General features: G+C 40.6%; 1 protein-coding gene across 1 annotated transcript in view; it reads right to left on the reverse strand.

Moving 5' to 3' along the window:
* FRAS1 (Fraser extracellular matrix complex subunit 1) overlaps positions 1–27,344 on the reverse strand; it is a 461,942-nt gene that overhangs the window by 66,656 nt on the left and 367,942 nt on the right. The window contains exons 39-49 of the mRNA XM_090266724.1: positions 22,283–22,431; positions 21,784–21,949; positions 20,050–20,185; positions 16,487–16,677; positions 15,318–15,471; positions 13,857–14,120; positions 11,932–12,120; positions 10,372–10,491; positions 9,853–10,032; positions 1,044–1,168; positions 622–762 (exon numbers count right to left, since the gene is read on the reverse strand). Coding sequence (XP_090122850.1) covers positions 622–762; positions 1,044–1,168; positions 9,853–10,032; positions 10,372–10,491; positions 11,932–12,120; positions 13,857–14,120; positions 15,318–15,471; positions 16,487–16,677; positions 20,050–20,185; positions 21,784–21,949; positions 22,283–22,431 — 1,815 coding nt within the window. The remainder of the gene's footprint in view (positions 1–621; positions 763–1,043; positions 1,169–9,852; positions 10,033–10,371; positions 10,492–11,931; positions 12,121–13,856; positions 14,121–15,317; positions 15,472–16,486; positions 16,678–20,049; positions 20,186–21,783; positions 21,950–22,282; positions 22,432–27,344) is intronic.

Below are 27,344 nucleotides of genomic sequence, written 5' to 3' on the forward strand. Positions count from 1 at the left end.
ATTTGCTGAAAGAGTGAACAGAGAAATGAATGAGTGCTGGCACAGGGCAGAGTGCACACAGAACTAATCAACAAATGCTGTGATACTTTTTTACGGGAGCTAAACCATGCCAGAAGATTACAGCCCTTTATCTGAAAGCATTGTGAGAATGAGAACCCTGTCTCTACAAGCTCTGTTTTACGGAATAAAGCCTAGTTCTCTGAGGATACTTAAATTATAATAATTAGTTGCCATCCAGAGAAGTTTGAATGAAGGAGGTAAAAAGAAGGGAAAAATGTGTAAGTACCAAAAACCCTTGTTTATGCTAATAAGGAGTAATGAAAATATCGGGTAAAATGTCATCTACCTGATTTTCTATAAATCATGATAAAAATTCAGCATGTTAAAAGGATTGTCACATGGGATTACGGTTTCAGAAAGGGTTTAAAAGCAGTTTGATTGCAAATGTATTCATTTTCTCTTTTCCAGAAGGCTGTAGTCTCTTCTGGTTTTTGGTCCTTTACGGATACTTGTACTGGCCTCCCCACTCTGGCCTCCCCTCAGGATGCATAGTCACAGATCGGCAACTGTCACCAGATCAACCTCTCATCCTGCCATAGAACCCAGTGGGAATGCTCTTACTTCTGTGTCTGCATCCACGGCCTTGAGCTCAAACTCTGTGATGGTCTTCCTCACTCCCTCCTGTACCCGCATCCCCAAGTTCTGTACAACAGGCAGTGAATCATCCACAGGGCGAATAGTAATATGGAAAGTCTGAGTCACCTAGAATGGCAGAAACATAAAGGTTGGAGGGACATATGTCCCCAGTCCCACCCAAGTAGAATGTAGGTGCCCTCTATATTCCCTTTCACACCATTCCTGGCATGACGAACCGACTAGGAACCCGAATATGAGTTCTCTTGGGCAAGAGCCCCAAGGGCTGTCAGAAGCTGCCTCGGTCCTTGGCAGAGAGCAAGAGGAAATGAAGCTCTGATAGCACCAGCTGCTCTGCAGACTGCTCTGTGATTTACCCTTTCAAGAAGAGAATCAACCTTCTCACCTACCTCATTGACTCCATCTGACAGTGTAAAGCTGAAGGCATCTGAGTGTTTTTCGGACTCACTGGAATGGATATACTGAATGTTCCGTGAAGTCAGGTCAGCCTGAGTGAAGGAAGTAATCTGGATACCTAGCAAAAGGGAAGAAGAGCAACAGAGAAAGGATGTAAAAGTACTAGCCATGCTTCTAAGGTGAGGGACACATCATACTTGCACTAGGTAGAGTCCTTTGTATTTTTCTCATAGCATTTATGTGCTTCTCCCTGAGACCTTGTGTTAGGGTTGTTTGCATACTTGTTTTCTTTAACAGCATATGTTGCCTGGGAGTCCAATAAATGTTACTCTCCTTTCTCTTGGGGTTTATGTATGCAGGTCAAATATGTGAAAGGTAGAGCCATTGCCTTATTCCCTTAACTCCTCTCGTAAGTTTTATATTCCCCCACCACCTCACAGTCTTTCCTAAACACCTGCCCTAAGTTTTAACATTGTGCAGGGGTATAGCTTTTGAACCCTGGACTAATGGGGTTCGGCTATGCATAGTCTTGTTTTTGTGATTGGTGAGGCTTCCCCAGCCTCCATCATTTTACTAGATATTCTTCAAGGTCCCTTTCAGGTCTCTCTCCTAAAAGATCCCTTTCAGGGTCTATGATTCTAGCTTCTCATACACCACTTTAGCCAGGCTGATAGTGAACTTACTGCATGACTTGGGACTTTGAGCTATCAGTCTATATCAGCTTTAAAATTACCTAGATAGCCACTATTCTTTAACAATATACAACGTATTAATTTTTTTCCTGGAATCCTTTTAAAAGTACAAAAATCTAAACCAATTTTTAGTAATTTCAAAGTATCCCACAAGTGAATAACATCTCTATGTTTTTCTTTCATTTTTTTAATTTAATAATTATATTATATTTTTTTCATTACCATTTAGTCTACTTACATGCCCCACTCCCCACAATTACCATACTGTTGTTCATGCCCATGAGTCCTTTTTCCTTTCTGTTCATCCCCTCCACCCTCTACCCTATTCCTCTCCTTCTTAGCTGTCATCCTGCTCTCTATGAGTCTGTCTCTGTTTTTCTTGTTAATTTAGTTTGTTCATTAGATTCTACATATGAGTAAAACCATATGGTATTTATCTCTCTCTGCCTGGCTTATTTCACACAGCATAATGGTCTCCAGGTCCATCCATACTGTTGCAAAGGGTAAAACCTTCTTCTTTTTTATGGCTGAGTAGTATTCCATTGTGTAAATGTCACACAGGTGTTTTGTCGAGTCGTCTACTGATGGATGCTTGAGCTGCTTCTGTATCTTGGTGATTGTAAATAACACTGCAATGAACATAGGGCTGCTTATGTTCTTTTCAACTAGTGTTTTGGGTTCTTTCAGATATATTCCCAAAAGTGGGACTGCTCGGTCAAAAGGTAGATCCATTTTTAATTTTTTGAGGTATCTCCACACTGCTTTCCACAATGGATGCACCAGTCTGCATTCCCACCAACACGGTAGAAGGGTTCCCCTTTCTCCACATCCTTGCCAGCACTTGTTGTTTGTTAATTTATTGATGATAGCCATTCTGATAGGTGTGAGATGGTATCTCATTATGGTGTTAATCTGCAACTTCACTTAAGAATAAATTCAAAATGGGTCAAGACTTAAATGTTAGACCTGAAACCATAAAAATTGTAGAAGAAAACATAGGCAGAAAAATCTCAGACATTGCTCGCAGCAATATTTTATTAGCTATGTCTTCCCCAGCAAAGGAAACAAAAGAAAAAAGAAACAAATGGACTACATCAAACTAAAAAGTTTTTGCACAGTAAAGGAAAACATCAACAAAATAAAAAGACAACCCACAGACACATCTGATAATGGGTTAACATCCCAAATTTATAGAGAACTTATAAAACTCAACACAAAAAACAAATAAACAACCCAATTAAAAATGGGCGCAGGACCTGAAAAGACAGACAGTTCTCCAAAGAGGACATACAGATGGCCAAACAACATAAGAAAATATGTTCAACATCTGTAATGATCAGAGAAATGCAAATTAAAACCACAATGAAATCTCTATGTTTTTAAATGTCTAACAACATTTAGTGTAGAATTCTTGCTTCCATTTTAGGGTTCTGGGACTTATTCTCTGGCACCAGCCAAGACTGAAACAAAATCACATGTTTTAGACCCTTAGCACCAATTCCCAACTCTGATATCAGTGCTGGGATAGTAATCCCCTTAATCTAATCCTTCTATTTGGTCCTGCAATTCATTTGCTGCTGCCTGGGATTTATTATTTGTCATTTTAAATCCTGGCAAAATCAGTTTAGCTTTTCTGTAAAAAAAAAAAAAAAACAAACCCAGAGATTCTACTTTGATTGTGATACTAGTCTCACTGCTATCTTTAAAAAAAACCCTGCATGGCTTATATTTGCATCTCTCTTTATCATCTGAAATTTGTCACCCAGACACAATTGCCTCCTGATGTTGGGGCATTAATTTTTTGATGAGGCATTTTATATTTCTTTGCTTGCTACATCAGCTTTTGACAGGAAAAAGGAAAGAAAAAAGGTAGACCCCCTGCCTTATAGTTTTGTCTTGTGGTCTGGACAGAAATCTATACCATTCTTTTAAAATTTAATAACTTCAGACTGGTTGTGCTGAGAAATTTAAATCTCTTCCCCTGCTGTGACTCCATCCTCATAGCTCATGGAGAAATACTTGTCTGGATTCTCACAACCCACTGGTCACTAAATTCACTGCTCTCTTTATGAGACTCTAAGACTGACTGAGAAAGGTGATAGAATTTTCCTTTCTCTTGGGAAGGAAGTGCCAGAATTCACTTTTTTAAAAACATTTTTATTGAGAAGAAATAGACATATTATAAATTGTACATATTTAAAGTGTACAATTTCATAAGCTCCGGCACATCCATAAGACCATCACCTCAATCAAAATAGTGAACATATCCATCAGCCCACAGTTTTCAGCTGGCACTTTGTAATCCTCCATCCTTTCTATCCCTTACCCTATCCCAAAATGATAAATAAATTGCTTTCTGTCAATCCAGATTAGCTGGCATTTTTCCTAACTTTTATAAATATATTCATACAGTATGTACTATTTTATGCATGGTTTCTTCCACTTAGCATAATTATTTTGCAATTTATCCATATTATAGCATCTATTAATAGTTTGCTCCTTTTCATTGCTCGTCTTCCATTTTGTGGATAGTCATGGTTTGTTTATCCATTCCCCTGTTGATGGACTTTTAGGTTATTTCCAGTTTGAGGATATTTGTGTACAAGTCTTTGTACAGACATAAGTTTTCATTCCTTTTCGGTAAATATCTAAGAGTGAAATGCCTGGAATATTCGTTGGGTATAACTTTTTAGGAAACCAAAATACTATTTTCCAAGTAGGTAATACCACTTTCCACTCCCACCAGCAGTGCATGAGAGCACTAGGCTTAGCCTGAGGGGCCTTTCCCAATTCTACCCAGACAACACTGAACACCTAGCATGTGCAAAATACTATTTCAGGCTTGCTTATATCTCTTAGGTTTTATCTTTTAACAACTCAGACAGGTCAAGGTTGACATAGTACCTCTGCTTTAATAGATTAGGAAACCACAATACAACTAGAAAAGCAATATGACCTTACCTAGGTCACACAGCTAATACGAGGACAGAGCTGGAACTGGAACGCAAGGTTGTCTAACTCCAAAGTTTATGCCTGCTATGAGTACTTTTTGTAAAACTCATCTAGTCTTTGCAGACTAGACAAGAAGTCTCTTGGATATTATCTTTATCCTTTCATTTCTTTCAATATGAAAGTAATATATGCCTATTTTTAAAATGTGAAAAGCACAGGGAAGTAGTAAAGAATCACAAAACCCCTCAGACATCTACCACTGAAATATTGCCACTGTAATATCTGTAAATTGAACTGTTTCCAAACTTTATTGATTATAACCTTTTTCTCATCTAAATATTGATTTTGATGGGGCACATATTATCATTTAAATGATATCAATAGTTAAGTGTCAGAGGGTAATAAGTTCCAGTTCCAGCTCTGTTAGCTTCAAGAGGATAAGCATTTTGGTGGTTTCTTCCTCAATGTGCACCTAGAATAGTGCCTGGCACACAGTAGGAACTCAAAACATATTTGGTGAATGCATTTAGTTCACTCACTATAACTGATATCTATGAGGTCCTACTGAGCGCAGATTTTTAATCTTTTTATACTTTTTCTTTTTCAATTTTAGCCTTTGCTAATTGGGCATTGGAAGACTTCGGCTACTCACTTACCAGCAAGATGGTGTTTCTAATAACATATTCTCCCTACTGGCTGTCACAGCAGGTGGTTACTGTTTGAAATGTCCTGAAGGCTTTTCATCCCACTGAAGGTATTTGCAGTCACCAAACTACTAGCTAAACTGTCTCTGGCAGTATTGCGGATACCCAGGTCAACCTTGTCAGTTTTTCCAATCCCCCTGGGAGGCCAGCACATTATAGAAAATTGCGTCCAGGTCAGGGAAGTGGTGTGGGAGTAAGCGTCTCCCTAAGGGGAGGGGAGGGGATCTCCTGGGCCTCCTGCATCCCACATGAATTCGGAGGGCTGTCTGTGCTCCCACCATGAGCTCATGCGATGGGAGACTCTCAGCTCTTCTGCTTCAGGTTTTCCTCAAAGCCTCTGGTTATGAGCTAAACTGTGTCCCCCTGCAATTCATATGTTGAAATCCTAACCCCTCAGTACCTCACATGTAACCTTACCTGGAAACAGGGTTATTGCATATGTAATTAGTTAAGATGAGGTCACTAAGGTGGGTCTAATCCAATGTGCCTACTGTCCTTATAAAAGGGGAAACTTTGACACAAACATACACATATAATGAGAACACCAGGTGAACATGAAGATAGCCACCTATAAGCCGAGGAGAGAAGCCTGGAACAGATCCTTCTATGAGAAGGGAGCCTACCAGGCTGACACTGTAATCTTGGACTTCTTGCCCCCCGACCTGTGAGATGATAAACTTTTGTTTAAGCTGCACAGTGTGTGGTTCGGCGCGTGGCAGCCCTAGCAGGCTCCTGCACCTCTGCTCTCTGGGAGGACCCAAACTAAGACAGTGGGTGCATCCTATTTTGGTTGGTGTCATAATAATGAGAGAGGTTGAGATCAAGAGCAAACCAAAGAATACCTTTGTTCAGGCATCACTGCGGGAAAGTGTTTCCAGACTCACCCACCCCTCTCTTAGGCAGGACTTGCTGGCCTTTGGCTCCCACTGTCCTCTGTCATGTTGCTGTCACAGCTACTAAAGTACACATGCACCTGGTTATTTGCATGCCTACAACTTCTGAAACAAAAGTTTTCTCCAACGGCAGTTATGCAGTAAATAAAGGTGAGATCCAGCGCTGTTCTAGAGATCACTAGATTCCAGTATTACTCCTCCCCAACTTCAAAACATAACCCCCTGACTTATTAGCTAAGCAACTGAAGCCCCAGGTAGGGTTCTTGCCACTAGGATGATGGGGGCTCCCTGGCCTTTCTCCCTCACTGCTCATTGGGGGATGACAACAACTAGTCATTGCTAGACCAGAAGTGGGAGCCCTGTGTTGGGCTGCTGTGAGGGAAAATCAAACTTCTTGCTTCAGGTACTGTATTTTGAAGTCTCTCTATTCTAGCAGCTTAGCTTCTGTCCTAGTAATTGAATTCTTTTCTCTGACTTACTAAGAAACAGAGACGCTTTCAGGTCTCTGATATAGGGTGTGGCTACCTCAACCTTGAAACCAGCACTTGTGGGACTGGATGCTCAGCTCTGTGGTGGGTGGAGGCTCCTGTTGGTCTTCCATAGTGTGTATAGGCAGGTGGCTCGTTACATCCCCTCGGGGGGGAAAAAAAGGAGAATCTTCACACACACACATCACCCCCTGTCCCCGCCTATCTGAAGAGGACAATCCATTACCACTGGCTGACCAAGAAAGACAGCATGAGCGTAAGTCCCCTTCACAGTGATGTCTGCAAACTCTGGTACCAAGTGAGCACTGCAAGCAGTATCAGTTTCAAAATAGCTCTGTGCCTGTAAGAGAGATACTGCGCTCTTCCCAGAAAGACTAGGTCCAGTTCAACCCCAGCTCCTGGTAGAGCTGCCCTCACCCACGGAAACAAAGGGGGTGAGGGGCTGCTGCTCTTCAAGCTGTGGCTGGCTGCCTTGAGAGAAAGCAATGAGTCATCAACATGGACTTCCTCTGAAAAGAGACCTTTGACATTTAAAAAGAATCACATCTATGGAAATATTCTCACTTAGGGAAGACTGGGAAGGAGAGGATGCTGAAGAAATGCTACAAAAAGGACTCAGTGTGGGGTTCCTAATGAGTGAGGGGCAGGGAAGCTCTGCCCTAGTAGCAATGGGGAGAGGCCCCCAGAATAACAGCAAGGGGACTACATTCTGTATCTGGTCTACTTAAGAGTTACTAGAAACAGGTGAACTGAGAAAAACTGGCAGGGGCGGGAGACTATGCAGATTAGGAAGTCAAACCTGGAGGAAAGGGGCCGGTGAAGGAAGAGTCCCAGGTAGAGCCATTTCCGTTTGGGGAGCACACTTTCCCAAGAGGAAGGAAAAGTGCGTTCCCCTATGTGATGCTCCCTAAGCAGAGCAGCCTTGGGTTTGGCAGACAGAATTTAAGCCCGGTGAGGGTGAGACTGTAAACACAGAAAAGGTGAACTTGGAGCAGCCTCACACAGGACTCACACAGCCTGGGGTCAGAGAAGAGCGAGGGCTGTGATTTCCCAGCATGTGAGCTCAAAGTCTTTTAAAGCCTGTGCAGTGTGCGTGCCCAACACAACAGTCAAGAGTCTGCCCTTTCATCTTTGGGGAGATACAATCAGCAACCTGACAGAATTCTGGCAGAAGCAATTAGCTCATGAATTAGTTATCAAATATCTCATGCAGCCAAGGTCTGGCGAGTGCTGATCCGCACACCTCCCAGGGGAACCAGGGGACAAAAGGGCAGGCCACTTGCTTTCCTTTGCATTAGGGTTTTGGCCAATCCATCCATCCCACCTCCTGTGCTCCCACCTCTGCACACAGCTCTCCTTCCTCTAGCATCGCAGGGTACCTGACATAGTCTGCCTTCCTCACCTCCTCTGCCCCATCACCCTCCACCCCTGGAAACTCCCCCCTCCCCTCCCCTTCTCTCTGCAGAGGCCACACTGGTCTCTCTTGGCTGCCTCTGAAACTTGATGTGACTGGCTGATGCTGCCTCTGGATGTTTACACTCACTGATCCCTCTGTCTGGAATGCTCTTTCCTTATCTGTCAGCTTGGTTGGCTCCCTCACTTTCTTTAGATCTGTGTTCAAATGTCATCGTATTATTAGGGAGACTCTTCCTCACTCCTTGCTTCCTGTGAACCCTGGTGATGCCCCTATTTTTCCCCCAACACTCATCACCAGTGATACAGGATGTTTTTTCCTTTTTGATATATGATGTATATGCCTACTTGTTTGCTTACTACCTGACTCCCTGCATTAGAAGATGAATAGCATCAGGGCAAGTAATTCCCCCATTTGGCCATTTCCCTGGTCGAATGCAGACTGTAGCCTAAAATCCAAAGAAAAGCAATGAAGACCAAAATCTCCTGCAAGCTGTCACTGCCTGTATGATGTATGAAATAAAGACAATTCTACCTTTCAATTGTTTATTCAGCAAGTATCTCTTGTCCTTTGCCTCCCTTTCACTGCTAAATTCTATAGTTCTCTCCTTGAAATTCCCTCCTTCTACCAGATACTGTTCATTGAATACTTAGTAGGTACCAGGTATTGCCTCTTACATGATTCTCATCTTACTATACCTGCCACTGCCCCCCCTGGGTGAAGCCTCACTAGCTCCTACCTGGCCAAATGTGAAACTTCCTACCCACTGTCTCTGCCTCAGTTTTCCTTCTTTTTTTCCCCTTCTTTTGGTTCATCCTTTTGGGCACTAGGTGGATTTCACTTCCTCTCCCTTCTCAAAATTCTGTGGGGACTCTCTATTGAATTAAATAGAAATTACTTATCTCAGCTTTGAAAACCCTCCATAAAATGTCAATTTCCCCATGAGTCCCATCTATTTCTATTTTTAGAATATATGCTTAGCTAAACTAGCTCACTCACTTTTTTTTTAAAGTTCCCACATGCTGTTTCCATCTCTGGAAATAATAAAATTTCTGTCTGCCTAAACTCTGTCTTCCAAGGGCACTCTTAAATGCCACCGCTGGGCACCTTCCTACCTGATATAACCTCTCCCACTTTTGAACTCTTAGGACACCAGATTTATACAATTCTTAAAACTCCTGCCATATTCTTCCCTGAGTGATGGTTATCTGCAAGAAAGAGGCCAGAAAACTCTGAAAGGTGAAAGTGTCTTTTATTTATTTTCTTTTTCTTTCTCTAGCAGTAGCTAAACAAGAATCTTGCTCAATACCCATGTTCACTTGCTCTTCGCTGAATTAAATTGTTAAGCACAGTGCATCACACCATGCCTGGTGCTCAAATACTTTAAAAGAACAGGGTGCAGTGTTTGCCCTGAAAAAGTTGACAACTTAGTTATGGAGACAAGATTGCTTATATAAAATCTCAAGTTTTTATTCAATGTTAAGCAATTATTGAGCATCTACTGTATGCAAAGTATAATATAATGGCCAAGATCAGTGATGCAGATGATAAATACTAACATAGGCAGATTCTAGGTGTATGTGTGCACCTGCTGTGGCTGCCCCCAACACTTACCAGATGCCAACTTCTGGTTTGATGCAGCAAGAGTAATAGGCTTACCTGGCGATGCTGCACGCTCCAGGTGACCCAGCTGAGGCGGACTGGTGACCCTGTAGGTTAATTCTGCAGGGCCGCTCTCCTGGTCAGTGGCAGAGAGCTGCAGAGTGGTGATTTTCTTCACTGAGTTTTCATCCAAGACCAGCCCTTTATTGGTGGTGATGACTGGTGGCGATTTGTCCTCTGGAAATATTAGAAGTAATGATTGAAATGGGATATTTTCAGCCTCCTTTCTTCAATTTGGACATGGTGCCCAGGGGTGAGATCAGAATAGTCCTTAGCCTATCCCTCAGAGAGAGAGAGAGAGAGAGAGAGAGAGAGAGAGAGAGAGAGAGAGACAGACAGACAGACAGAGAGACAGACAGACAGCCTCAAGGAGACAGAGCTCTATACAGCGGGGATGTGATTCCAGATTTCCTTACCACTTGTGTAAAGGAAAGGCTCAGCCTCAAGTTAATCACAGTATCAACTATTTAACCTCAGAATTGCTGACATATTGTTAGAAATCCAGTGCCCCCTTACCTAAAACACTGATGGAAAATGACTGGCTGATCAATTTGTTGCCTTCTCCATCAACCACATCAAATTTAAAAACAAAGTTCCCACCAGATTCTCCTTTTCTGTGACTGTATTCTACTTGGCCTGTAAAAAGAACAATAACAATAACAAAAAATCAAGATTTGCTACTAATGCTTTCTGGCTTTATTTCTGAAGTGCAAGGTGGGAATTCAATCGCTATCCACACCAAGAAATCAATGAACACCTTCCTCACTTTGACACTGCCTTTGACATTTTAATCTAAAGTTTTCATTTCTTCCTTTCCCCTCCCACTATGGACTTCCTCAAAAAAGACCCCTCAGATGAAAATCACTCCAAATAGTATTGCTTCTGGCTGAGCCTCAGCTTTTGGGAAAGAATCTGAGGAAGTCTCATGAATAACGAGATCAGCAAAACTGTTCACGTAAAAAATGTGTAGGGGCCACACCCACATCACTGGTGTGACCCTGGTATACATCCGTGCCACAGGACAAGGGTGTGCAGAGCTGTAGCCCACATTCTCCCAGAAAGCATCACTTCCAACTCCCAATACAGCCTTAAATCATTTTTGGAACAACATGAGACACAACCAACCAATAATAAAACAGGTGAACAAAATAAATAAACTATATAGAAGTCAAAAGGATCCAAAGGGAGAAGTGCAATGTGTTACATTGTTGTGAACACAGAACATCACTTCTAAGTACCTAGCAATGTAAATATAACTAGATCTCTAGGAAGAGGTGCCTGGTCTCATTTTTTAAAAAGAGACACTGATGCAAGGAGTAATTAAGGATTTACTAACCCATTGTCTATTCTGCCGCCTTCATTAAAGTACAGACAGAGCCAATGAGAATTAGGCTGTTACCAATTTTACATGTTAGTGCAGGGACAGGACCCTTATTTCTGCTCCTTGGGGGTGTATTTCCACCTTTAAATGGAATTGTACATTACCACGTGATGTTGGATTACTTCCCCCCACCACAATACGCAACTTCCCCCCTTTCCTACCCCTGAATGCCCCATATAGTGACTATGTAGCATTTAACATTTATGCTTTTATATTACATCAGCATTTCCTGGAGGAGGGATGAGCTATGTAATCTCCCCCAGGCAGCTCCGATTTATGCCCTTCCATTTTGCTTAGTTCATTAACTTCCGCTCTTTGGGGAGCTGAAAAGAGATATAAATTGTTCACCTCAGGCAGGCATAATTTTCACCTAAATCCATCCCAATTCCCTCCTTTTCCCTTTTCCTCTCTCACACACACTTTTCAGCGTCATCATAGAAAGTCAAATAACTTTTTCCCTCCGCAATGGCCCCAAATTTCATCAATGCTATGTCAGAGGATGAACCCATTTTAGCCAAGAAGGATAGTTAAAAAAAAAAAATTGAGACAAGAAAGAATAAATGAAGCTATAACTCAGCTCTTATTCAAAACAAAAAGTATACAGTTTACTGCCACAGGCAACCAGGCATTTAACTCCTGCTTTGTTGTTGTGGCTGGAGTCTGAGGTGGTCTGGGGAGGCAGAGAACTGGCTGACCTTGGCTGATGTCAGCCTGGGTGAAACTTCGGATGGGGCCTAGGACGGAGACTTGCTCCAGGTTGCCATGCTTCACCATCTGCAGGCGCCCTGCTCCGGGATCCTCCTTCACAATGTACACCACCTGACTGGCGTCTGAGCCAGTGCCTGTCACTTTCAAGTGCTGCTCTGTGATGCGTGCTGTAGACCCTGGAAGAGAATGAGAGACGTAGGTCAGTTCCTTCATTGCCTCTGAATAGGATGTTAAATCATTTCAGGAAGCTGGAGAGTAAATTATCACACATGCTCCAGGTCTAAGTAAGTACCAGGTGCTTGGCCTTCAGTTTCCAGCCAAATTAATGTTCATTTCCCCCAGTGAAACAGTCCTAACCTCCCACCTTGCTGATCATCCCTGGGGTTTAGATCGAAGCGCTTTTTCTTTTCTGATCCACTCTCACTCTCTCACTGTGCTTGCACTCATCCCGCAGCCTATCAGTCACTACCTAGATCTCTATAATTGCTCCTTGTTCTGCGATGTAAATCACTCCTAGACCTACGATAAAACCTGCGTGGACCTAATTTATTCATTGTCTTGAGGATCACCAAATCATAAAAGACTGCTTTACATAAATTCACAAACATATCTGGTTGCCACCTCAGACCAAATAATAAAATTCATGTTCCTTCAGACAGAGGATATGGGAGGCTTCCCGAGAGGGGGACCCAGCCAAAGGGCCCTGGGGGGCTGCACAGCTGCTGCAGAAGGGGGCAAGGAACTGGCTACTGGCTACTGGCAAATGCCTCTTCTCAGGGCCTCGCCCCTTGCTTTCTGTCCTACAATTTTCTCATATTAAAAACAGTAAATTCTGCTACAGTAGATCCTAGTCACCAGCTGTTTGGAGACACAATTCACCCTGGGCCCCAAGTGTCCCCGCATGTTCCTGCTGGGTAATGCTCAGAATGCAAGGCCTACCCACTCGTCACCCGGGACATTCTCAGGGATGGGGTGATATCTTCCTCTAGAACAAAGATCATGCTTGCTTATTGCTTGTTATAACAATGCAGAGTCCCCGAGTTCAGGGTTCCTCTCCCGTAGTGCATCTCACTGCATGTGAAGGCACCCATATGGGCTGGGCCCTCTGTACCACTGCCGTGAGACTTGGGGGGCAGACAGCATTAGCACAAATGGGCTGACGAGTAACAAAGCACTTTGTCTCTGACCCAGGAATCTTGTGTCATCCACCAGCAGCCATGAAACAGCAGCAGGCTAACTGGTTTGTGAACAGGGTAAAGGTAAATCCCAGATCTAATACTTGGGGCCTTTGGGAACCTCCAAATTTTCATATACCATTATACTCTATATTTTTCACTACAAAATACATGTGAAACTAAGAGGAGACAGTCAGACAGAACTCGGATATGGATGCTCTGTGGGCAAAAGACCCACTCTAACATTCTACTGATACGTGTCCCACGTGAGCAGTGTGGCTTATACGTAAGCAAGATTGTGGACGTTAGGCCCTAGGATACCATAGCAAATGATTCTCAGTTATATGCATAATCTCTTTTAGTGCATGACGACATCTCAATTGCTCCAACAAGCCCCCCCACCCCTTTTTTTAAATAAGCACACTGAAAATCCTGCTGGATTCTTTTTGTTGTTTCTGTGTGGGGTTGTTGAGCAGTGGCAATGTTCAACCTTGGAAATACTATAACCTCTTCTCAATCTTTTTTCAAATGCACAGACATAGGTATCTGGCCCAAAGAATTTCAGAGATTCACATTTGTCACTCACAATGCTTAGTGTCCCTGAAACAAAAGTTCTTGCCAACTCCAGTCTCCCTGAGTTCTGAACACTTAGCTCCGTATCCTCCCACAGCGCTATCATGGAAGGCAACACTGCACACTGACCAGGAGCCAGCCATCTGCTCCCATTCCTTTGGTACCTGCTGAGAGCTGCAGGCCTCGGTTAACAGCCAAGTGGGGAGCATCGCCTGTAGGCAGCTCTATGTGTATCTCCATCCTTCCTGTGTCCATGTGGAGTCCATCAGTGAGAGAGAACCAGAACTCATCCACTGCCACACCAGGACCACCAGGCATGTACCCGAGCAGCCTGCCCAGGATGTCCAGGTAGGTGAAGGAGGAGCCTTCATCTAAAATCCTCCCATTCTCCAGAAGCTCAGAAGCAGTTTGCCTCTGGAGTAGATGACCTGAGAAAGGAAGTAAAGAAAAACAAAGCTACAATGGTAGAATACACATGGCACCAAAACACTGTCTGATTTTGTCAAGTAGGATGAGCCGGGTTAGAATGTCAAGCACCTCAGAGGTTCTTGGTGACACACACATAAATGACCAACAACTTAGAATTTAAAAAGTAGGCACAGGGTGCTTCCCTGCAGCCTCATCTACAAATAAAGAAGATAAAGTTTCTCTTTTTCTGGTTAAAAATCTCTTAAAGAGACACAGATGGATGTGATAATATAATGGCTTAGAAATCCAATCCCACTTCATGAATTCAGACTCATTTCATTATCTTCACCTTACTTTTCCCTTCTGCAAAGTGAAAATAGCACTCTTCACTTGCTGCCTTCCTCCTAGGGCATCTGGGATGGGAAATAAGAATATGCTTTGAATCCTTTTAAATTCAGAAAGATGCTAAGCATCTTTGGGTTGAGATGTAATTTTCTGTTTTCAAGGGTCATGTGTACCAAAATGGGACAGTTAAAGTGCTTCATTAACAAAAGGGAAAATGAATGAAGGAAAGGTAAAATGCAGTGACCAGCAGCCTCTTCAATGAACTCTCCATCAACCACAAGGATTTCATCTTTAAGAAACCAATGGGTATAAAGGATGAGCCCTTGGGAGATGCAAGTTCCAGCTTTAGTTAATACCAGGGGGGTGGCACTTAGAAAAGACATAAGTAGAAGATTCCCATGATGGCTTTTACCTCTAATTTAATTATGAAAAGTGATTTTTTTCTGCAAAAGGAACAAGCTCATTAAGACGTCTACCATGTCTCTAACCTAAAGTGAACACCTTTTGCAATTAATAACAAGGCTATTCCTTGCATAAAATGGCCCTGGATTACCAAGCAACGATGTTTCTTCTGAGAAGAGAATATGCAGACTCTGAAACCTATTTTGCCTGGGGTTACGTAGAAAAGTGAGAAAACAGCTGAAATTGAATTTCAGAAACACCAATTACTTAGGAATCAGGCTTTAAGAGTAAGCTGGGTCTACTGTGAGCCCAAAGAATATCAGCTAGCTGTGAATTTGATTTGTACTTTGATGAAAAGAATGAATGATATGGAGGCAAGGCAGAGGAATAATCAGCTGAAATTTATGTGTTTATTCTAATAAGCCATTGGGCACCTCATTAAGAAATTTTATATGGCAGTTGCATCCTACCGTGATCGGGCTTTTTGGTCAATACAAAAATCAGCTCATTATCTGGCGTGTCCAGGTCTTGCAGGCTCAAAGAGAAATTGCTTATCACCACTACCGAGCTCAGCTGCACACGGAGGGGCCGCAAAGTCATCCTGGGAGGCTCATCATTCTTCCTCTGATTAAAGCATAAAATACTAAGTCTCACACAGATATCAGTTTAAGAAAGAAAAATGCACATTATTCAGAGAAAGGAATATTGGTACATCAACTTTCACTATCAAAATATCATTTAAAGTGTCACCATCTTTAATTCCCAATCAAAATGGTTAGTTTCAAAGGAGCACAAGTCACACAAACATAATGTCCCTTTGAAAAGAAACAGGTGGACATTCTATTCAAATCTTCTCAGATCATTTCCATAGGTACAATGGTCACATTTTCCAGACCAAGAATATGGCTGTGTGGTTAGACAAGTACAAGTAGATTTGGGGGAATAAAAGGGCACATTATTTGAAATCAGAACTGTCTTTAAAAACCCTAAGCATATCACAGTATCTGTGAGAGGACATCGCATTGGACAATGTGAGTTTTTAAAGCTGTCTCCCTGCCCTTATGAGGGTGCCAACCCCATCTCTGTCCCTCAAGGGTGCTGAGGGTGCCACATGTGTTATTTTCTCAAGGCAGAGAGTATTCCACTCTGAGTTTTATCTTCATTTCTCTCTCCCCCTGGGGTGGGAGAGTAAGCCTATGTAGTTGCTTCAATGAGAATAAATACAGCATCAAGGAACAATTTCTTTGATGCTACAATTTAATGAATAAATGCATTAAACATTTAAGAAAAGGTAAGTCTCCCTTAGAATCACATACAATTATTTCAGGGGGAAACTGGTATATGTTAGTTTTCATCTAAATATTTGATTGGCAAGTGTTCTCTGTCTGACCCTCACAAGCTGTTTTCACACAGAAAGGATAGATTTTACCCTGAAATGAAAGTTCAGATTTCCAAGTCAGATCACCCCTAAATGCCAGTCTTAATTCTACAAATTTCCTGTAGGTTAGAGTTATTTTTTCAAATTGATCTCTAACACTGAAGTCAAATTCAATCTTCTTCACTTTTGAGTATATAAAGCTATTTCATGATAGTATATTATGGTCAAAGGCCCAACTTCTCCAACTTTCGAAGTCTTTACCTCGATGGTGATATTGATGCTGCGGATTTCTGAACGACTATTTCCATCACTTACATAAAAACTAAAAATATCATGGGTTGGCTCAATGCTTTCATGAACACTCTGAAAATAGTAAATGTAGTTTTCCAGGACATCTTGAATTGGGAATGATGCCTCTAGGTCAGTGGTAGTTCCAGGGCCAAAACGATCACCTGCATCAACATCAAGAGAGAACTTTTACTTTGATCCATCAATCCTTGCTTAGTAGGCTGAACTAGAAAACATGACAGAATCATTAACGAAAGATGAAAGCATATCTAAGATAAAAGAGGTGGGGGAGGGGAAGGAACAGAATATTAGGAATCAGAAGACTTGGGGTTGGAACCCAGGTTTCCTGTTATTTCTCATCTATAGATGGATATACCTGCCCTGCTGATTCCATGGGGAATAAACTGAAATAATATGCATGAAAACACTCAGAATATTATTATTTTATATAGCACAGAATTAGCAGTTGTTTTGTTAGACATCTTTCATAAAATAAGTGCTGGGGCAAGCAATGATGCAATAGCAAAAGTTCTACCTTAAGCTTTAGTCAATTTCAAGACCACTCTCCTGGGCATATCGTGTAAGAGGAACCCTCTTTCTCTCCTTAAGAAAAGGTTAACTGTATACCTTTTTATGTAAGAAATATCTCCTTAAGCATGCTTTCATTTGATCTCTCAGTTTCTTAAGGGCACCTCAGCATGGGTCAGAGCTCAGTCCTGGGATGGCCCACCAGAGCTACTGTTGATGCTTAGAGGCCATTCAGAGCTCAGGTGTCATTCAGGTACTGAGATGCTCAAGTACCATTCAGAGTTCCATAGGAAGTGCTGGCTCTAGTGAATGCTTCCTTTCATCCCAACCCCAAGGACTGTAAAAGACCAAGGGGAAGAGTAAGCACTCTCTATGTGGTGGATGACTTGCCTCTTACTTCATCTGAGTCTCTGTAATTGATTGATTTCAAATGATCACATTTTCTTCTTTAAAAAAGACCCCTGTGTCTTCAAACATTCCCTGGACAGATCAACAGAGAAAAGTATAGATAGAAGATCTGAAATCAACAAGGCTTTCTCTTTCTCTCTTCCATAGTCCTTTGAAAAGATCATGCCATATATTAAAAGGCCATTGACTTCCTAAATTGTGGAATATGTCATTTTTTGTTGACCTCCCAACAGAAAAACTAAGAATTAAAATGTTTTACTTATAATTTGTTTGAATTAAGAACTCAAGTTTTACCCCCCAAATTTGATATTTCTTGTCACCAGAAACAATAGGGGTCTAATCCCTAGGACATACAGTTTAGGGTTTCAAGAAGAAACCCCTATAATTCTTCCAAGTTCTTATTTTCTCTTTCCATTGATCACTATTAATGTGAGAAATGTGACTTCTTTATTTGGGTCAGAAATAGCATAAAAAAGTAAATAATGCCTAAAAACATATTCAAATAGAATAATGACATTTCCTGTCACTGGAAAACAAGCCATTCAACAAGTGAATTTGTCACTGAAGCTTTTAGTATCAATCCCTCTAATTTTTAAATTGCACCTTTTATTTTTTTTTTTATGTAAATCATTCTTATGTGCTTCTTTCCTTCTTAGAAGGAATAGTCATCAATGCATGCAGGCTATCGTTATGAACGTCTATTACTGCATTGCCCTGGAACACAGTGATGCCCTAGAGTGGGTATCAAGGTGGGTCTTGTCCTATTTGTGCTGGTACTGAATGAATGTAGATCCCATGCTGTTAGATTCTGTACTTAACAACATAATTATTCTGTTCTTTTCAGTCTTGCTGGTAAGAAGTTTGAGCTGCTCCTTCGAATGCTTTTAAAAAGACATTCTTCTGACCAGCTGGATTTGAAATCTAGGTAGCTAGTTTCATATACATAAAACAGACTCGGTTCTTAATATCCATAGAGCAAAAGGTTAGGTCCTCAAATGATGTGCCTCAGGACACTTATTTGTGCCCCTGATCATCTCTTCCTTACTTTCAGGTTCATGCTAATGTAGTACAGCTGTTTTCCAAGTGTGGCTGTTGGATCAGCATCAAAGGTATGCCTGTGAGCTAAGGAGAAATGCAAATACCTGGGCCTCACAAACCTGCTCCAAGAGGAACTCTGGTGTGCTGCCCAGTAACTGTCTTCACAATCCTCCGTGAGTCTCAAGGACATTAAAGTTGGAGAACCATCTTTAGAGAGGCTGACTTCTGCACCAGTGAATACTCTGTATGCATTCCAGGTTAATGTAAAACCGTGTTAGGAAGGCTTAAGAAACCATCCGGAGAGACGAGAAGGCCAGGGCATCCATCCCTTGCTGATTCTCCACCCTTTGCCCATGCTCACCCCTCTGCGAGAAATGCCATTTTCCCTCTGCCCACTAACCCTTCAAGTTCCAACTCAAATGTCACTTCCTTAGATGTCTCGTGCCTTCCCTGGCAAAAGTAGCTGTTTTGTCCTATGCATCTTCTCAGTGCTATCTCCTTTCCCTGTCCTGGCATTTTATGTGTTGTATAATTTATCAGTCTTCATTTCTATCTCCCACTTGGGGCAGGGGCTGCGTTCTGTTCATCTTTATATCCATTGTTTCTAGAATAAGCATTTGTGGAGATAACATGAATTTAGCAATAAACAAATCTAAGTGCACACACTGAGGGGCAAGATGGGGAAAAGAGCCATGTTTTCTATAGGAAACCATGACCAATGGTAAATGAGTTTCTGCCACCCAGACTCACATCTCAGGCAACATGCTGGCCACAGACACCTTCTGTCAATGGCCTCTCGGTGGGAGCTTCTGGCTGCACCCCAATTAGAGCCAAACGCTGTCATTCAGGAATCTCACAGCAGAGGCAACAAGCAGCACAGTAACCTGTCAGAAGCTATCTCAACTGCCAGTCACTGTGGTCCCAGGGGGCCTGTGGACGGGACACATCTTACTTCTCCTTCTCTGTGCTAACCGCCAAGGACAGTGGGTCCAGGGCAGATGGTAGGGGGCGGGGGATGCTGAGACGAGGATTGCATAGAGACAAGCACACATTTCAGTTCATGTCATATCTTTAGAAGGAGCCAAGACATAAGCTATGATTCTGCTAAACTGCAGCTGCCTCCCAATAAAAGGACAGAAATTTTTATTTCCTTGACACTCAATTCTGAGTGTAATCCACCAGGCCTTCCATCTTCACTGCTGGTGTCTGGTTCTATTTTTTTCCCATAGTATTGATTTACCTCCTAACATCTTATACAATTTTCTCATTTGTTAGGTTTCTTATCTGACTGCCCCCCAGGATCCAGGGAACCATGAAGGTAGTGGTTTCTGTCTGTTTTGTTTACTGATGTTTCCCTAGTGCTTAAAAAAGTGCCTGGCACACGGAAAATGCTCAGTAACTTTCTGTTGAGTGGATGAAACCATTCTTCCTTCCATTTCTTTGAAATGGTTCCATTCCTCTTTAGTTCCCCATGTCCAGATTTAATGGGAGGCAGTTAGCCCCCTTCACCCTCCCTTCTTTTCAGGTTTGAAAGAACTCGACAGCAAAGCTCCTGCTGGTACCTGTGCCTGTGTTCTCAATACAGCCAAACTTGGGCAGCACACTTAGCTGAATGATGGCATCTCCCTGGAGGTTGTCATGATCATCAGCAGCAAAGAAATGATGAAATGAGAGTGGGGTTCTCCCTCCCTCGTCAACCTGAGAAAGAAAAAATTGCAAAGAGTCCTTGGGCGATTGCACATAACTGCGGTGAAAAGAACTGAATTGCAAAGTGCTGCCTGGGGTGACCTTCTGGCTCCAATTTCACTTGTTTGAGGAGGCAGATCCTCTACAGACGAGATGAAGAATGAGCACGCCAGTGAAATCAGGCAATCTTTCAATGCCTCTCGAAGCAATACTCAGCCATGATGACTTCCGTGTTTCCCTTCAAATTCGTGCTTCCTTCAATGATGGATCTGGTTATAAAGCAGCTCTGGCTTTCTAATCACTCACCTCAGCATAAATGCATGACAGGATGGTTGTCTTCCTTCCATATCAACATTGAAAAGCCCACAGCTAGACAATGATCATCCAGTCCTCCCTCGGACACTGCAAGGGTTACTGTCCTATAGATGTTCCCATGCAGAATAAAAGTCCCATTTATTCCTTTACAGTATACATTTATAGGTGTGCAAAAAGAAAGGGCTCAGCATTCCTGAAAGCTAGTGCTTATCTTAATGTCAAGGAGGAAAATAAATCAGTATAAGTAAAAACGGCTACTGGCACTACCTTTCTCCTCTAGGGCCCTGTTTTGCATGCTTCCTCTGCAACCAGAACCTGGTGCTTTTTGCTAGACGTCTGGATATGACCCAGGCCTTCCACTCTGAACAACTCTTGGCTGAATGTAGGAAGAGCGACAAGTTACAAAGTGGAAGGCCACCCTGGCTTTGGGAATGGGCAAGGTCCGAATGGCTGCCCCAAGGTGTGGAAATGGGAAAACTGGTAAAATATCAGACTCATTAAGAAACAACTCAGTTTTATCAATTTTCAGTTGTTCAACGAAACCAGAAAAACTCCCGAGTTTCTGGCATTAAGGTATGTATACGGAGCAGGATAAGGAAACTGAATTAACTTCTATGGAATTCTGACAACCTGCCAGTACTGTATTCATTTGTAAAAGTGCTATTCTATTAATCATCAGAGCAATCTTCTGGAATTGCTAATATTTTAAAGATGAGGAAATTGAGGCTAAGAAAGAATGCATAGTTGGTCCAAGGTCACTTAGCTAGAACATGACAAAACTGGCATGTGAACTCAGGTCTGGGTAACTTCATGATCAGGATTCATTATCTAACTGCCTCCCCCACCCCACCCACACACACCACCACCATCTCCTTACCCCAAGGAATTTTCACCATTGTTTATAGTGATAAATATCAACTTGACTTAAGAAGTGACTCGGGGAACACTGCCCATATTCCCATGTTTTAGTTGCTGCAAACATTAGGTTATAAACTCCTCAGAGATATACTCCATTTCTAATTGTACTTCCCACTACTATACACATCTAGCATTTATATCTGGCATATAATATTTGTTCACTAAACAATGCAGATAAAATTTTATTTTCTGCATGCAATTATTTTCTTACTTTTTGGAAAACTCATGATGGAAAAGAATGCACATCTTGATACTATTGCCTCAATACTTTGGGGGAAGAATTTGGCAGACAATTTAGAAAGAGACCCTTTATTTACGTCACTACAGATTCCAGCTCTCTGTAGCACTTGCTGCTTATTGATCTGGGAGTTGTTTACCGTGATAAGGTCAGCAAAAGCAATAACTGGAGGTGGATTCTTGACAGGAGGAGTGATCATGATGGTAAACATCTGATGGTCCAGACGGTTGTGATCCATATCAGACACAGAGAAACGGAAGCTATCAGTAAGCAGCTGACCGTCGGTCCCAAACACAGCTGAGTACCTACAGAGGCCAAGAGAATCAAATGAATTATCTACTCTGAGAAGCCAAGTAAGATGACTGCTTCTTTGTTTAAGAATGGGGCTGGAAGCAATATAGTTTTTCAAGGGAGCTGCTGGTTAGTTGTCTTTTTTTTTATTATTTTTTTAATTTTGTTCCGATTTTTTTTGGTAATTATTGAATATATTGGGGTGACACTGGTTAATAAAATTATGTGGGTTTTAAGTGCATAATTCTACAATGCATCATCTGTATATTGTATTGTGTGTTCACCATCCAAAGTCAAGTAATACATTACAAAAAAATTCTGTCAAGTAATACAAAGTAGTTACAGACCTAATTTTCTTGTTGTTGATGTCTTCCATTGTGAAATTGGCGAACTCTGAGATTTCTTCCACTTCAGGTCCCGAGGTTCTTAGAAGAGTACCATACATGGGCAGAGATCTTAACTGAATCCAGATCTCTGAGTCAGGGGAAGAATCATCCTAATCAGGCAAATAGGAGGTAAGGCATGAATGCCATTTGCAAAACTAAGTACTTCCAGTAATTAAAGTGCTTCCTTCTTTGCTAATAGGAAAAATCTCTTTCCCTTTGTGACAAAGCAACACCATTTCAAACTATATGAAAATCCCAGTACTTATTCCTCTTAAAATGCTTCTTTGATAATCTATTATCTTGAGAATACCTCAAGATAATAGTGGGAAAATTCACTTTTGGTGAGAAGCATAAAACAAAAAGACACTCTATTGTTACTATAAGATTCACACAGGGTTTTATTTTTATTACAAGCATCTTAGTGAAGAATAAAACACTGTCAGAAATATAAGTCATCTTTCTAAAAACATAGTTGTAGGCTTCTTCTAGAGTTTGTAAGGATGATTTGCTTATAATATATAACATAATGATTATACAAAGAAAATTCTGAAAAACAGAAAGAATGGAAGTTACTTAGCTCAATGACTCATTTTAATGTTCAATATGATAACATTTTTAGTTTAATGGAATTTAGGAAATCTTATGGATTTCATTCTGTCAGACCTAAAAAGACCATTTCCCTTTCCTTTTGCATCGCTTATTGGGAAATAAAATTGGCTTCCTGTGTTTCCATATGGACAAAAATTGAATGTCTTAATGAACAATTTCCTATTTCTTCAAGGACATTTTTGGAAATATCTATAAGGTAGGCAATATCTTCTTGGAAAGTTTTCCTTAGTCATTTATCTTTAGAGCACTTGACGTCAACATGGGGGCACTTCACCCTCTCCTACAGCAATGATGAAGATAAATATTGCATAGTTCAGTGTACTCTGAAATGCAAATTTTCACAGCTATCTTGTGGTGGTACCGGGTCAGAAACATGAGCACAGATACACGTGATCTGGGGACAGCAGGCTTTTAAACAGTTCTCATTTCTAGCCCTAGAGGCTTTTTTAGGTTGGCCGTCCTGAGCGTCAAGGCAAGATCACAGAACTTCCCATATTTCCTCATATCACTTGACACTAACAAGGAAGGAAACTCAAATTCATTAAAGCTGTAAAACTTTACAAAATCTCCTCTAAATTTATACTTTGAAAATATCTCTATTTTTCCACATGGGTTGTCAAATACAATATGTAGGCTTCCAAAAGACTACCTTCTAATCTTACTGTGAGTACTCCCTGAAGGAGAATTTTTTAAAGACAGCTGAGAGTTCTAAGTATTATCTTCCAGGATGGTGATAAACTATAGGAGGACAGAGCTACTGACTCCTGATTAGAAGAAGTATCTTCTAAATTCCTCATTGGCAAGTTCGGCGAAGAAATTTTTTTTTCATGTCAGGCACATCTTAGTACAATGTTTCAAGTCTCAAATGACTACTAGGTTTGAAAACGTGTGAAATCAGCTATATTTTTTCCCCCAAAAATGCTGTCATAATTTAAAGAAATTACTATTTTGGGATATCCAAAGCACTGTGGGTACAAAAACTTAAAATAATATAGAGCTTATTCTCATGTAATTTTCCTATTTAAAGACCTTACCCCTTAGGTATTCATTCTTTTTTTTTTTTTTCATTTTCTTCTCATTATTTATAAATCTATTGTCTTACTGATTCACCACAAGGACTAAAACTTTGATAATTAGTATCTGTCTATGTGTTTCTCCTTTATTTTGCCCCTGGGTCTATCATTACCCTGGGTCTTATTTTCATGTCCTTGAATTTCATAATATAGTTGCTATATTACTACAAGGTATTTTAGTTGTTTTTATATTTTAAAAAGGGAGTTAGACTCTCCTCTTGTGGGATTTATTTTTCTTTTTCCATAACAGTGGAGTGATAAGATCCATTAATATTGTTTGTGTAGCAATAGTTCATCTGTTTTGAGTGTTCTCTAATATTCCAGAGTAAGTGTACTACAAGTGATCTATTATCCTGGTGAAGGGCATTTGGCTTGTTTCAATATTTTTTCTACTACAGAAGATGTTGCAATGAACATTCTTGTGCACATTCTTTTGGTGTAAATGTATAAGTTTCTGTTGGATAGGAATCTAGGAGTGAAATGGTTAAGTTATATGATGTCCATTCTCACAAGCCAATGCCAAATGCTTTTCCAAAGTGGTCATTCCAGTTCACACTTCCACCAGCAAAGTAAAAAACCTCCTGTAGACCCATTTCTTCTCCAACATTCAGAGTCGTCAGATTTTAAAATTTCTGCAAATTGAATTAGTATAAGATGATAGGTAGCCTTATTTGTCTTTCCCTAATGACAAAAAGCTGACTATCCCTTCTTAGATTTATTGATTCTATGCATTCATCTTCTGAAATTCCTGCTAATGCCTCTTGTTCATTTTTCTATCAGATTATCTTTTTCTTTTCGATTTGAAGATGTTCTTTATCTTTTCTTTGTTCTTTTTGGTTATATATGTTGTAAATATCTTTGTCCAATTTTTAACTTGTCTTTTTTCTGTATTTATGGTATGTTTTGGGAAACATACACTTAATTTTAATATAGTCAAATGTATCAATCTTTTCTTTACAGTTAGCACTGTTTGTTTCTAGTTTAAGAAATTTTTTTCTTTCCCTATATCCTAAAAAGAATAATAAAGTTTTGCTTAGGACATTTAAGTACTTGATTTGCCTGAACTTAATATATGTGTAGGGTGTGAGGAAATGGTACAGGTTCTTTTGTTTTTCCATATGAATACGCATTTTGTGCAGATCCATGTTTTAAGTAGTTCCCCCTGTACCCCTGTAGGGGAACTACCTGGCTTGCTGTATCAGTTTTATATTATGGTCCCATGTGTGGGTCTGTTTCTGGACTCTTCAGAATATTCCTCTGCTACACTACTTTAAATAGTTCAGCTTTATAATAAACCCAGATACCTGATAAGGCAAGCTCCTGCCCCTTTTCATTCTTTTTCAGAATTTTGGCCCTTTGTTCTTCTTCATATATTATAGAATCAGCTTATCAAGAGCCATAAAAAGTCCACTGGCCTTTTTATTGGATATCAGTTGCATAGAAAGATCACTTTGTGGGAGAATTGATAAACTATGGCAAACATGTAATTTATTTAGTGTTTGTTAAAATGTCTGTCAGTGAAGTGTTTTAACAGCCTCTGCCTGTTTTTTGTTAGATTTTATATAATGGATATGATTTTTGTAATGCTATTATAAGTGGTATCATCATTTTAGTTACATTTACTGGCTAATTTTTGCTTATGTATAGCAATGCAATTGCTTCGTTGCTCTCCTGTCTGGCCTCTTGGTAAATTCTCCTTTTATTTCTAATCCTTTGTCAAGAGATTCTTTTGGATTTCCTTTATAGTCAGGCATGGCATTAACTATTCCTAGAATTCACACATCTTTTGTTACATTTATTTCCAGATATGTGTTACACAATATCATTATACAGGGTATCATATTTTGAATTATTAAGTTTTGGCTGGTGCCTATAAGCACTATTAACTTTTTAAGATGAATCTTATATCATCCTCCCCACAGATGAAAAAAACTGAGCGCTAAAGAGTTAAGTAATTTGGTAAGGATTACTATGCCAGAAAGTGGTGAGCTTGGACTGAAACCTATCTGCTCTAACTACAGAATCCATAGCACCGTTTCCCTACTTGTTTACTTGCAGTACACAGAAAACTGTGTAAAAGAAACCACCATTAAGAAGCAAATCACACGGAATCCCATTTCTGCCTTTTTGTCTCTCCTGACATCTAATTAATGAACTCTAATTATGAAGGAACTCACCTGCTGTTATCCCTTTATATTCTGCTTCATTTATGACCAGATTTCATATGGCTTTTCCAACCTTTCTTGATGTCTGCTGCAAACTCACTAGCTAAGCATACCTGGAGAAATTACACTAAGTATAAAATTCTTCTATAGCCTTCAGAGAAAGTTAGTATATGGCTTAGCTAAGTCTTTAAAATATGCCATGCTTTCAGCAGGCTAGGATCGTTCTTTTGGAGTCTTCCTGCTCTTGTGGGTAAATTCACATTCAATCAATGGGCTTGCACTTTGATATGCAGCTTATAACATGCAGTTAATGGGCAGGAACTGCTCCTGGAGTGCAATTTTGTTCTGTCACACATTTTTCAAGCCTTGGTGATCTATTGATTAAATCTGTATTCATACATTTTTATGAATTCATGAGTTCATAAAATTCAAGACCATAACCGATGGTAAAAATCACTTGTCAATTAAAAAAAAGACTACAGAATCAAAGCTGTTCTGAAACTGTACTAGGCCCATGAGAAGAGTCAGGGTGGAACGCAGTTTCCCATCATTTGAGAAAAGACAATCTGAGGGAGAAATCTGTGCAAAAGCGACTGAAGAAATGGTTCCCAGGCCAATGCTTTATCTTTCATGATACTCCTCAGGATTACATTTTACTGTCAGACACTTCAGCCCAGAAAAAGGTTAAAACCACATAAGGGGTGGGCTGGGTGAGGGGGAGCAATGGGGAAAAAATGGGACAACTGTAATTGAAAAACAAAAAAAAAAAACAAAAAGAAAAAAATATATATATACACACACACACACACTACATAGTGCTTTAAAAAAAAAAAAAAAAAAAAAAAAAGGCCAGGTCATTGGTTGGAATTTTAATACTAAGAATGACTACCAGTCAGATAATCATTCTCATTTTCAAGGCATTTGTCAAAATGGCTCATTATTATGTTTACACAGTGTTCATATCTGTTTACAACATACATAACTGAAAAGTAAAATGAATTATCCTCATTATCCTTAGTGCCAGAGGTGAAATCAAAGAAAGGAGATGAGTTTAATTAACAAGGATCACTTATCCAGTTAAGGTCAGATGAGGAAAAAGAACAAAAACAAACGTAGAGTTCCTGAATTTACCCTTGGTCCCCTGACCACCCTGCTCCTCCTGGGCCATGGAATGGA

Source organism: Furipterus horrens, unplaced genomic scaffold (assembly GCF_987537825.1).
Source record: "Furipterus horrens unplaced genomic scaffold, mFurHor1.1.pri manual_scaffold_2, whole genome shotgun sequence".
In the NCBI taxonomy this organism is placed as follows: Eukaryota; Metazoa; Chordata; class Mammalia; order Chiroptera; family Furipteridae; genus Furipterus; species Furipterus horrens.